Source organism: Netta rufina (assembly GCF_964035555.1).
Source record: "Netta rufina genome assembly, chromosome: 8".
NCBI classification, from domain to species: Eukaryota; Metazoa; Chordata; class Aves; order Anseriformes; family Anatidae; genus Netta; species Netta rufina.
In genome coordinates this window covers 25,179,514-25,192,495 of record NC_140131.1, presented here as the reverse complement: position 1 = coordinate 25,192,495, position 12,982 = coordinate 25,179,514, and the positions used below count along the sequence as shown (strand labels likewise).

The 12,982-nt window shown below is 36.7% G+C and overlaps 1 protein-coding gene across 1 annotated transcript in view; it reads left to right on the top strand.

Annotated features, from left to right (window-relative positions):
- The window catches only part of DENND1B (DENN domain containing 1B), a 158,368-nt gene extending 145,386 nt beyond the window's left edge, over positions 1–12,982 (top strand). The window contains exons 20-22 of the mRNA XM_084291384.1: positions 2,709–2,788; positions 3,972–4,188; positions 5,422–12,982. Coding sequence (XP_084147510.1) covers positions 2,709–2,788; positions 3,972–4,188; positions 5,422–5,979 — 855 coding nt within the window. The 3' untranslated portion in view covers positions 5,980–12,982. The remainder of the gene's footprint in view (positions 1–2,708; positions 2,789–3,971; positions 4,189–5,421) is intronic.

Below are 12,982 nucleotides of genomic sequence, written 5' to 3'. Positions count from 1 at the left end.
ACAAGCATCTCTTTTGTTTTTGTTTTCTGAAATTTCTCCATATTTTTAAAGAACCTTCTGTCCTGCAAAATCTTGTCTTTACATTAATAGAAGTAAAAGTGATGGCAGCATCTAATTCAGATGCATATTCCAAGAAAGTGAGACAGAGTTTTGCCCTCCAAGAGTCAGTCAGGATTAGAGCTTTAATATAAATGAATGTCGCGTCAGTCAGAATTTTCCAGAGGAGGTAGTGAATTACCAGTCTTACAGAAATAAAGTATTTTAATTGCCTAGTGAAGACAAATACTAAAATTTAAATACTGCCCTGGTGGCAGTAATCACTAAGATAACCGATTAATAACATCAATTAAGGCAAAACGGTTAACCTTCCCTTTAGTTACACGCAGTGGTGTGATTGATTATAAGAATGATGGGAATCGCTCAGAGAACTCAGAAAACTGGGAAAGAGCTTGAGTTTGCAAAGGAAATTTAACTTGACTACAGCTACTGAAAGGAATAGCTAAAATGCTTTTACTTACCTTGGTGTGGTCTGATCACCAGATAACTACCCTGGCGTGAGAGGTGTAGCCACCAAAATGGCCAGTGAGCCATCTTCTAATAATTTTTCTTCTTGCCAGTTTATGTTGTACTTAATATAGCTGTATTATATTCACTGAGAGTCTCCTAATAATTGGGTCAGTGTGTTTGAGGTCAGTCTTTTTAATGTCGTTTGTTCTTTTCATAATGTTATGGTTTTATAATTTCTACTGTTACTTGCACCTGGGATTTAAGTTCTGCGTTTTTGGTGTTTGATTCCATTAAATGTTTCTAAATGTTTATTACATAAGTTGATTCTTTGCAATAAAGTAATCATAGTCAAACCATTTCTGTTCAAAGGTTAAAAGTTATTCTTGTTTGGTACTAACAAATTACAAAATATTATTTTGTTACATGTCAAGTAAGTCATATCTTGCAATGACATATTTATTCAAAGTTGTTTTATTTCATTTGTCTGTAATATTTCCTAAACCTTCCTAGTTTTATATTCAGTGAATAGTGCATCATAAATCGGTCCAAACTACTCCAGTTCCACTGGGGTACTATTTGTCTATTCCACTAAGATCAGACCATGCAGAAAGTATGTTCTAAAACATATTTCTCTCTAAAATACGTGAGAAGTATCAATAGCATACTTGTTTCTCTGTGTTTTATCCTATAACTTCTGCTCAGTGTAAAGCTTACTTTTTTTTCCCCTATTTTTTAATGCTGTAATAATTCTCTTGCTTTCTGTTTTGTTTTTTATTTTTATCAGTTTTTATTTGGTTTAACACATTAAGAACCATGTTTCATCTTTGTCTACAAGAGATATAGAAAGTGTTATCAAAACTTGGTGCTTTAAGTAAAACATGTCTTGTTGAATGAGAATAATGTGCCAACCTATAAAGAATGCATATCGGGACATTCCTGATATTAATGGGGAAAAAAATGACAGTGTGTGTCCTGGTACACGTAGAACACTGACAACACCTGTAACATGTGGCATATTGAAATCCTCACAGTACAAGATTTCGAAGCTTCTTGTAGTCTGAAGTTAAGGTCGTATTTCTGCCCCATCAGGGGCTTGTTGTAGACTTAAGCATTTGGTGAACTGCATGATGAGATGTGGGCAGTAACACTTTATATTTGCATATGATTTTCTTAGCTAATGCTGTTTTCCCTTTGCACAAATTCTATCCACGTGTCTTTGAATTACGGCCAGTTTTCCAATGCTTGAAATCTCTTATGTGATTAATTGCATCTACAGGTTTTTGTTGTTGTTTTGTAATTGTTTTATTTTTATTTTGTTTTTGGGTGCGGTGTTGTTAATACAAAGAGATGCACAGACCTTGAGACAGTCATTTGTGAAGCACAAATGGCTAAAATTCCTGACTTAAGTGTTCTGGTTGAGGCAGAGCAGTTGGTGTGCTGCAAATTCACATGCTATCACGAGTACTCACTAACCTGTTTGATCAAATTGTTATTTAGCAAACAAAACCAGGCTGAAGACTTTTACTATACTTGAAAAAGAGTCTCTGTGCAAGCTCCCTTGGGAAGCTCTGAATGTATGCTAACGTTGAGTTAACTGTAATTTACAGTAAATTATCCTGCACAAAGGCATTCGTAGTGCACAGTTTTCAAGCTGGCATACTATTTACTCTGCCCTTCTGTTTAACAGCCTAATATAAATGCAGCTATGTAAAGAGACTTTAGGCTTCTTTTGTATTTACTACTTCAAAAATCCATACTGTGCTGCTCAGTAGACCACATTAACCTCAGAACTTTGCAAATATTTCTATCAGAAAATAGTAAAACATAGTGTTTTGTCATTGCAGGAAAGGGGAGGCAGTAGACTTGAGCGCTGCTCATATAGCCAGCCTTCTGCTAACCAAGGCTTTGCATAAATAATAATGCACTCTATAGGCCATGAGGAAAAATGGTTTTCTAGCCCTAATTGGTGATGCTTGAGCATTTCACGTCCTTTTCTAACAACCTTTAGAAGACTTGATCGATATGTGGCTTTCCTCATCAGGTGTTCAGAAAGTCTTAATGAGTATAGTAGCAGCTAGGTTCCAAATAATTAATGTAGAAGTTGTTCTTGTTGTTGTTGTTCTTGTTCTTTTTTGTTTGTTGGTTGGCTTTCTTAAAAACAAAACAAAACCAAAGAATAACGTGAGTTTTCTATCCTCCAGACACGTTTCAACCAGCGTCTCAGTAACCAGGATTTTGCCTTGGATGAAGATGATGATGATGAAATGGAGAGAACAAGCAAGTAAGAAGTCTTTTAGGATATATGTATATGTATGGGAGAAAGGAAAAATAACTAGCATTATTTAGCAAACTTGAGTTCAAGTGACAAATCTTTCTCCTGTCCAGGCTGTTAGCTTGATTCTGAATCTGTAAGATGTCAAGTAGTGTAGGATTAGATCCTCGTTTAAAAGTGGGGCAGGCTATGATGTGTTTTAATTACTATTAGTGGCTAGGAGAGTTTGATGTAATCCTCAGTCTTCACAGACTCGAGATAAAATGATAAGCTCCATACACAAAGAAGCAATTAAATAATATTCATCAACATGGTGGGCAGCGACCTCAGCTAATCTGGTCTTTAGTCCGCTGTTGTGGTCATCACAGTGGAAAGTTTTCTCAAGGGTCTGAAAAAGAATGATTGCCTTGTGAATTTTATGTGAAGGTCTTACTATGTGTGGATTAAAAGGAAATCTGAAATTGAGACTTAACTTTTTTGTTGAGGCATTCTCTGAATTCAGTAGATGATATTTGATAATGAATATATGGCTACAAAGCATGAAGGCCATTGAAAGCAAAGTCAAGCAGCCTGATGCAGGAGGAAAATGGGAGCTACAGAAGAGTTCAAAGGATGAGATCAAAACAGTGAGCTATTGAAACAGACTTTATAGTAGTATTCTGATCAGATACAGATAGACTGTTGTAGGGTGGGGGCCAGAGGTAAGATTATTGCAATAAGTGAAAGAGAAAATGATACGAGACAAAAGCGCCTATTTTCTTTGTAGATAGGCAGTACTCGGGTAAATCTGCTCATGTGGCAGAGGAAGAGTTGCAGTATGAGAAAAAAAATATATGGCTAGGTCTGCTGCAAAGTTCTATAAATACTGGCCTAGATAGAGGGTGTAGACAAGGGAAAAGAGGAGCCAAGTTTGGAATGACTAAAATTTGGAGGGAAGATATGGGAAGTCATATTAAGGGTGACTTGAAATAATAGTTGTACTGGTTGGGGTAGAGCAAAGAAGCAGGAATATTAGCTAATAGCTATTACATCTGCATAGGTACTGTACATATACCTTTAGGTAAAATTGTTGAGCAAGAAGAAAAGTGGGGTTCATTTTTAAGCCTTCAAATGTATTCTGCTACTTACTTTCAGAAGTATCTGTAATGAAATGGCTTTTATGTTCCCATCTGATGCAAGTTTTTGCCTTCAGGTTATCATCAGAAGACAGTGAGGAGGCTTCTGCTTATTTTTATGATAGTGATGATTCTGGTGAAACTGGAGTAACTGCACAGCATCAAGGAGAAATGGATTTGCTTGGAGAGATTCTGGACACGCTGAGCACACACAGTTCAGATCAAGGAAAACTCTCAGGAGCAAAGAGCCTGGATTTCTTTAGGTCACTGGATGACATTGGTTGCAAGGCTACGGTTAGTGTCCAGCTTTCATTCGAAAAATAGTCCCATTCCCTTTACAGTGGAATCCTGCAATTGTGGAATCGACAGCATGAGGATAGATACTACGGAATAGTCTTTAGAATTGTGAGTTTGTAATTCTGCTGCTACAAAATAGCACACCCATGCTGGCAACTTCATGATATATTTTCACTAGCCAAGGGATCGATAACACTCGTGTCACACAAGTCATCTGGGGCACAGTATTTTTCCCTTACAGCATTAACCGCATACAGAGTTGTGAATAAAGTAATAATATACTGAATCAGATAGTTTAATACTATATTTAGCTGTTCAGTCTTGTATTCCTTGATCTAGTTATAGTGTCTGTGATATAGTTTGCAAGGTATTTCAATTTTTACCTTGCATCATTAAACTAGTCACAGTGATACAGTAACGTTTCCGTCTTAATTTATGGCATCCACTGCACCTGAAACACTGCTAGAATAGTACTCTAAAGATTTGTAAAAGGGTACCTTGATCCTGTGCAACTTTAGATAGAGTTGCTTGGGACCCAGAGTGTAAGCGAATTTCTTTATGGGTCAGAACTCTTGCCTACAACTTTAAAAACCCTCACCTGCTGTGACATCAGGTAAAAAGAAGTTGGTGTTTTTGAATTCAGGCTTATATCAGCTGTCCAACATTTACTGTTGCTGAACGGAATCCTATGGTCAAAGATTTGTCACTGGAACAACAAATTCTGACATAAATGTTTAAAAAGCTTGTAAATTTTGATATTATGAATGTCACATAGGGGTCACATTAATAAACTGCCCATTTTTGTTTGTTTGGCTAAAAGATTTAATATTGAAAGTTGGTATAATTAATTACTGAAGCAAGGAGGAAATGCCATCTGGTTTCAGTTTTAGTCCAACTCCTCATATTATGGTACAAAGCAGCAAAGTATGTCTTTGTTCACTGTCAAAAGTGCTTGTGCAAAGACTGAACGGACAGGGGAGCCAGACTCTTTCCTTTGTGCAAAAGGTGATCCCCAGGATAAGAAACAAAATATTCTGGCAAGGAAGTTAAAACAAAACAGAACAAAACACAAAAACAAAACAAAACAAAAAAAAACACCTTGATTTGTAACATTGAAACCCAAAGGGTATATGCACGATTTAGGAACACACAAAATCCATTACAGTATTCGTGTTTCAAAACTGCCATTTTTTCTTGTAACATTAAGCATAAACATATTCTTTCTTTCAGAACAAGTCAAATGCACCTAGTGAGAGCAACCTTACCCTGCTCTGCGGCAATGCTAATGATCAAGAAGACTGGAATCTTGGTCAGGATGATAGTGTTCTCCATGGGAAGCAGCTCCCTCCATCACCAAGGAAGCAAGCTTCTTCTGTTGGACATAGAGAATCTCTCTCAAGACTGGAAGAAGAAAGTAGTGAGAAAACCTTTACTACTGACAAGATGGACACCTCTGGTGGTTGCATAACATCCCCATCTCCTGTACAATCAAGTGCCCAGTTTGATTCTCCAGAAAGTTGCACGGAAGGCTATTCTTCCTATACGTATGCAAAGCAGAATGAAACACTAAGCAATACCTCAGAAGATCAGCTCCCAGCAAGTCTTGCTCAACATCCATCCATTCTGGTCCCTTGGGAGAAAGATAGGAAAGAAGGAAATGAAACTCCAGATGAGGGTGGGCTTTTTCAAGAAGTGATATCTTTATGTAAACTGAGTTCTGCTTTTCACTATGGTTTAAATATTTCGAAGGATAGCTTATCCAGCAATAGCAGTGGGAATAAAACGTAAGAAAACTGTTAGAAGATAAACTTGACTCCCAGAAGAAGTTTGAAGGGAGGCTACTCAGGACTCCATATAACTCCATGTAACATTTTAACCAAAATATGAAAAAGGAATAAGAGATTTCAATTACAGAAAAAAAAAAAAATCTCTTCAGCTGAATATGCATCTTCTGCTACTGGAATATTTGCTTCTATGTTTACCCAGTTCGTTTGTTGGCTGTAGTTAGGTCCACAAAATGGAACTAAATATATAAACGCACTCTTGAATCAGGTACTAGTTAGTCTCTGTGCTAAAAATACAGCAGGTGGATGGTGCTTCGTAGCATTTACTTCCTCTAAGCAGCAGGAAAGGTATCACCTAATAGGTAACCAGGTTTTGAAGGTACTGTATTAATCCCATTAAGCAGGAAATGAACCAAACAATCTAGACTTGTTTGAAATGTACAAATGTTAATACTTTTAACAAGTAATAATTGCCTTAATCTTTTGAGAAAAGATTTATCTTAGAAGATGAATGCAAATGTACAAAACAGCAATAATGATTTTCCATGGCAAGAATTTGCTTCAGTAAAGGCAGAGGGCTGGGGGGAGGAAGTCTTTTTAGATTAAGGAATTGCTTGTGAATATAACTTGGAACTTACTGCAAACTAAAACTGTGGCCCTGTCTTCCAGACTTCAAAAAGGTAGCGCATGCTTTTCTCTCTTCTGTAAAGTACATGAAGTGCTGAATTATAATGTGAAGTTTATGAACTTCTGTTTACAACTAAGACACTTTAAAGACATGTTATCCAGTTTCTCTAGGTAGACTATTTCATCTAAAAATTTTCAGAAAGGAACGTGTAAGTGGAATTTATAGATTTCTATTTTTTATTTTTATTTTCTACAGTCTAATAGTATTTGAAAAATTATTTGTGCCTGTTCGGAACTATTTTCTTTTGATTCTTAGAAGCTACCATTTGAAGGTGGTATGAATTACTGTTTCTTAGAAGTCATATTTAGTTAAATTATTAAAGATTAATGACTGGGAATTATTTGTAACACTAGAAAACTGAAATTATTGATTGAGCTTGAGACAGTATATATCCAACTCTCATTTTAGCCAAGTTGAACTTCTAAAATCTCTTTCCAAAGGCAGTGAAGGAGAATATATGGACTTGTACATTGTATTTATTTAGAACAAGCATTTGTCCTCCTTCTGGCAGCATTCCTGAACAATTTGCATATGTAGAGCAACTCTTTCTGTTCCCCTGCTTTTTTTCTTTTAATTCCTCCCACACACCTTTCCTTTTTCTGTATCTCCACCTTACCATACATACATTCCTTTCTCCAAACTATCTCAGGGTAGTAAAGGTGTGAAGTAAGTTTCAGTAGATTATAGTTGTCAGCTTAGAAGGATCTTTTGTGATGCAGTTAGTAGAAGTAAGAAATGGGTATAAAATGAACTGTGCCTGAGAATAATGTAATGCTCTTCTAAACTGATGCTAGATTCTATTTTTTCATTTTCTTTCCCCTTTTGGTATGAATGTTGAGTCTTAGCCTCAGTGTCAGCCTGAGTGAGCAAATTAACAAAGTCAGGAGTTGGATCAGATTGTGCTTTAGTATATTTATTTTTGGTTGTTTGTAGCAAAGTTAATATCAATTGCCATGATGAGATTTATGAATGATTTTTCCTCTTAGCTAGCAAAAATTGAGAGGGTTTTTCTGTTGTTGTTTTTTTGTTTTGGATTGTTTGTTTGTTGTTTTTTTTTTTGTTGCTTTCTTACAAGTCAGCTGACTTAAGGGAAAGGATCAATATCATTAGGCAATGTTTGATGCTTTACTGAAGAGATGCAAAGACAGCTCTGCAAAAAGGTTCAGCTCTGCATTCCAAAATATTGGTGTATCTGCAGACAAGCGAAGGGCCGGTACTTGTCATTGAAGGTGAGCCTCCAGAATTAACTTTTTAAATCAGTGTTAGAAAGTTAAAGTTGTAAAAGTGGAAATCTTAGGGAAGGGTCTGTGTCTGATTAGGACATGAATGTTCCTGAGGGCGTCTGCAATCTACTGCTGGAGGATCTTAGCATTCCTGAGTCAGAGATTTTATGTCCTGAGGTCTGTACTCTATCCCGTGTTTTCCTGTAATGTGTATCAACATGCTATGTAAGGTGGAAGGGGACTTTTTTATTAATGTAAAAATGTTATCTGGCAAAAGATTTTACACTATCAAAAATCAAAAATAACATAAAAATTATTTAATATCTTAGCTGTAACCTTTCCAGGTGGGTCAAACTGGATATCTCAGGTGCTGTTGTGAGACAGTGACAGGGCAACTTCACAAATGCTTGTCGGGAGATGGTGTTAATGTCCCAGTAGAGTGCATTCTTCTATTTGCTGATGCTAAATATTACCAAATTTAATTCTTCGAAGTGAGTCTAAGGGAAGATAGAAGACACAAAGGTCTGTGTTCTTGTAGCATTTCTCTTTTGTTCTCATTCATGTCCTTGCAAAAGCTGACAGGAATTTCAAAGTTTGCCACTTCTTTTCATCTACATCTGACACTGTTTCTCGCCACAGATCTCTCTAAGATCATGTTGTTGTCTTGATTTATTAAAGATAATAAGCAGTATCGATGTCTTATCCAGAAAATAGAACAATTTCAGAAATTATGGCCATCATCCCCTTCAAGTCTATCAACCGTATAAGTCCAGGATTGCTGCCAGAAAGTGGTATTAAAAATATCCATCTGATAGAATAAATCCTACTGCCTTTACATGAGAGTTAGACACTGAATTCCTGTTTTCACATAGATGGTCCCATTCTCACCTCTGTGCAAAAAATATGGGAGCCTTATGAGGCTGCTAATATTCATATAGTTATTATAAGGAACATGAAATTGAAAGTTTGATACCGAAATCTCTCAAAATTTATGCATCATGGTAATAATTCACTATTTCCTTGAGTGAAAATGCAGGCTGAAAAAAAAAAAGAAAATAGATGAGTTAAAGATGGGAGATAAAATTCAGCTTACAGTTATTCTTTAATTCAGTTGCCATTAAAATGTTATTTACTGTGCTTCTGCCGCATTTTCCTTACTATTTATAAAGCCCATAGTGTGTTTACAGTCATTAAATAGTATGTCTTTTTGGTTTTGAGCCTTGTATATGTTCAAAAATCACTTGGTCTTATACCTCTGTTGAATTTAAATGTAGGTACCTTTTAAGCATGTAATTTTACAGTCTTTTCCACTTACTATCAGTGATCCTTTAAAAAGGCTAATATTTGTGCCTTACTTAAACATCAGTACCAGTTACCAAATAGATAAAAGTCCAAAATGGTATTTCTGGTTCAACACTGTTCTCCTCTGTCCAACTGTCTATTGGCTACATATGCAGTATTTTTATTACTACGTCGGGTTCTATATTAAGATAAATTGTCCAGGTCCAGTACTTTTTCCAAGTTTGATACTTGTATCTCTCTTATTTGTGGAAATTCTTCTAATGTCTTTGAAAATCATCAGCATTTGTCACCAGCTGTGGGTGAGAACTGATTCCTGCTCAGTCAGGGCTCCTGTGGTGGTCTTCAGAGGCATCTCTTCTTTTCTATTGCATCAAGATCTCAAAAATATTCCCGTTCCTCCTGTTCAAGGGAGAGATACCAGGTTATTCGATTAAGCTTTGGAATCTCTTACTTACATTTAGAAACAGATTTCTGACATAGACAAACTAGGACTTGAGTTTAGTATCATCAAGTTCATTTCACATATGTCTGCCTGAAATGAGCTGTAGTTCTTATTTGGTTTGGAGGAAGAAATTAGGGGCAGTAGAAAGATTCCTGGATTGTTCCAATGAGGTAGTGAAGCAGAACCCGAGAGTCCCCAAGAAGGATGATAACTTTGAGGAAATCCAGGTTTTAGGACACTGTTTAACATTCTAGCTTGGTTGTAGTGATTCCAACCCAACCATATAGGTAAAAGGAATATTGTCTGTGTGATTAATCTCCTATGGGATGCCTGGAATGGATATGTTGTCCCAGTCAAAGCCTTCCCATCCATCCGTATAGAGTTGCACCATTGTGAAAAATGGCACGTATATTCAGGGAAGAACAAAAGAAGGAAGGACCTGGGACACAAAGGTGATCCCTACCCTCTATGCATGCAGAGGGCAGTCTTTGTAGTGAAGGCAATGGTTTGCTCTTCCATCCTGCATATTTGCGGGGTCACCTAACTCCTAAAATAGACTTGTTCTGAGGGAAAAATGTAGTTGTAGAAGTTCTCATGTACCATTTTGACTGAAACCTTCATTGTCATTTAGCATTTCAGAGATACTGCTGCTGTTTGGTGAGGGGTGGGATCGTCAGAAATACCCAGCACTAGCTGAAGTCCCCTCTCAGGCACTATAATGCAGACTTCAGTGGGAGTTTTAGACACGTGCTGGGTGCTTTTCAAAATCCCACCCAATCTGTTAGAGAAATGTTTTGTAGATGTCTTTTCGAGTTTTAGAATGAGCTTGTTATAACTCGTGTTCTTGTAAACTATGTAAAGTCTTAGGCAAAAGAAAAGGTAAGCCAGGTTTTTCGAACAGCTTCTGTTTTTCCACCTACAATCGGTTATATTCAGTCCTACTGAACAATCTTTCTTTGGTGCAGCTGTCTGATCAAATTGCTAGGGGCATCTCAAATCTTTTCTCTATGCATGTAATCTGAAGAAACATTTCATGCAATAAACAAAGTGCCAGCATGAGGCCCTTTTAAATGCATCCCCTATGAAATACTGCCTGTAATACCCTGTCCAGCAGAAAGGAACCTCGTAATGCTGACCTCCCTGGCGCTGCAGGGAGAGGTCAAGGGTGGCCTTCATTTCCAAGGGAGTTGGTACCTTGTCTCTTGGTGCCAGGCCTCAGTCCAGGTGCTGTGAGGCTCCAGCTGGTTTGCTCCCAACAGACTGGAATTTCAGCCTAAGCAAATGTGGCTACTAAAAATTGTGTCCAAGGCAAGCAGCTTCTTTATTGCAAAGCTTGGGTTAGTAAAGGCAGTCTGTTCCCACAGTGAACCTTTGGAGTGTGAATGTAGAAATTCACCAGCAAAAGCCATGTGGATGGAAATGTGACTTGTCTTCAGTAACCTCTTCTTTGCTGCTATTAGATGTTTTGTCTTTGCCAAGCGTTGTTTACCTGCTAACAGAATCTGGGCTGAACAGAATGTGTCCTCGTTCTCAGCCCAAGGGCATGGGCCACATCTGGTCTAGAACATGTCCTTGTCCCCACACAGGGGTTGGGACATGTCATGGTCTTTGGGCCGGATGAGAATAAAGGAACACAAAAGGGATGGTATGGTTTTGTACAAGTTAAACCTGCCTTGATTACCTTTGTGTTGTCTGTTGCATGGTTTCAGCTGGTGACCAGATGAAAGTACTTGATACAACTTTCCTGGAGGCTACTGAACTTCTAAGTAGAGATGTCTGAGGAGGCCACAGCCAGCTTAGTCTGAGGGTCACCCACTGCCAGTGTAGGGCTGTCAGCGTTTTTCCTGGGTTGGAGTATGAAGAAGGTAACACAGTTGCAAGTTATTTCAAGGTTTACTGTAGTAAAGGGTACTCAAATTTATTTGTACTATTCCTTAGGTCAATACTAACAACATTTGTATTTAGAATCCAGTAACAGTATTAGCATTTGAAAACTAAGTTGAGTTCAAGTTTTTTATGGTTCTTTGTGAATTGACATCCTGTTTCTGTTAAAAATAAGGGAGCTACTTGTTTTAGGAGGGGAATGTGTTGACTTTCAAATCTTCAGTGAATTTTGTGCAATATTTCTCCTTGTTTCAAAGTAATTTAGTAGTTATAAATGTGCACGTCTGCTTTTCAAGCAAATCTTTGAAATGGTATTTTTCAGAAATGTGTAAAATTACATGTAGCATTGAAAATATGCTTGTATGATAAAAACACAAAGAATATATTCTAATGAGGCAAATGTATATTTCCAATGACCAGGCATGATTATGGATGTCACATTCTACAGAAATAATAAAGCCTAAGCCAATGTTCACATACAAGTGATTTTAAATTGAAGATTAAATACTAGAATTTATGTTTAATTTATCATTTGATCATTTGTTTAATGTTGGTAAAAATAGGCAAGGAGTTAAGCATCACTTTTCAGTACCACCACCGAGGTGACTGTTCAGGGTGATGACCGTATTGTTAAGAAGAATTTAGTTTGTGACATCCCTAATTATCATAAGTCATTACTTAAAAGATCTACTAATGTTGCCAGTATACTTTTAACTTCCATAAATTAATTTCTTTGTATATTGATGTACATTTTGTTTTTACCTTTGTTTTTTCTTGAGAACTTCTTTAAATTAATTTACTTGAATGAGGCAATAAAGCATTGTGGAACAGCTAGTTTTTTGCAGCCTATGCACGAGCACATCACGTCTGTTAATTCATGATTTTTGAGTAAGAAGAAAAATTTAAAATGCTTACATGGTTAGCAAACTGACAATTTGTTTGTTTTCTTTAGATATGTGTCAGATATGATGAGAAATGCCTCAACATGGAACAGACACATTACATATCCAACAATTTCTTTTTTTTTTTTCAGAACATTTCATTAGTGGCCTTTGAAAACAACCTGTTAATATTCTTGTGTCCTTTAACACCTGCAGGAAAGGCATAAAATACAGGACACTTTGATATTTTATTGATCATTTTATTAATTTTGGAAACAAAGTAACCTAACCAGCACTGTGCTATAACAGGTTTAGAAAATTAGAAATTTAGTTAATCACTGACTTGTAATAAAACTGGAACCAAATCTAAAAATTTAATCCTTCCTTTTGCACACTCTGGACTACTGTTCAAAGTCATCTCAAGAATTGTAATTCAGACCTTAGACTACTATTGGTAGTGCACTGTGTATACGTAGTAAATGAGCAGTGTTTCTTGTTTTGTTCATTTCCGAGTTTGTGGTGTCCATAGAAGTTCTTGGTGAACTCCACGTTACCATAAAGTGCCCAACACTGTATTATAAAATAAA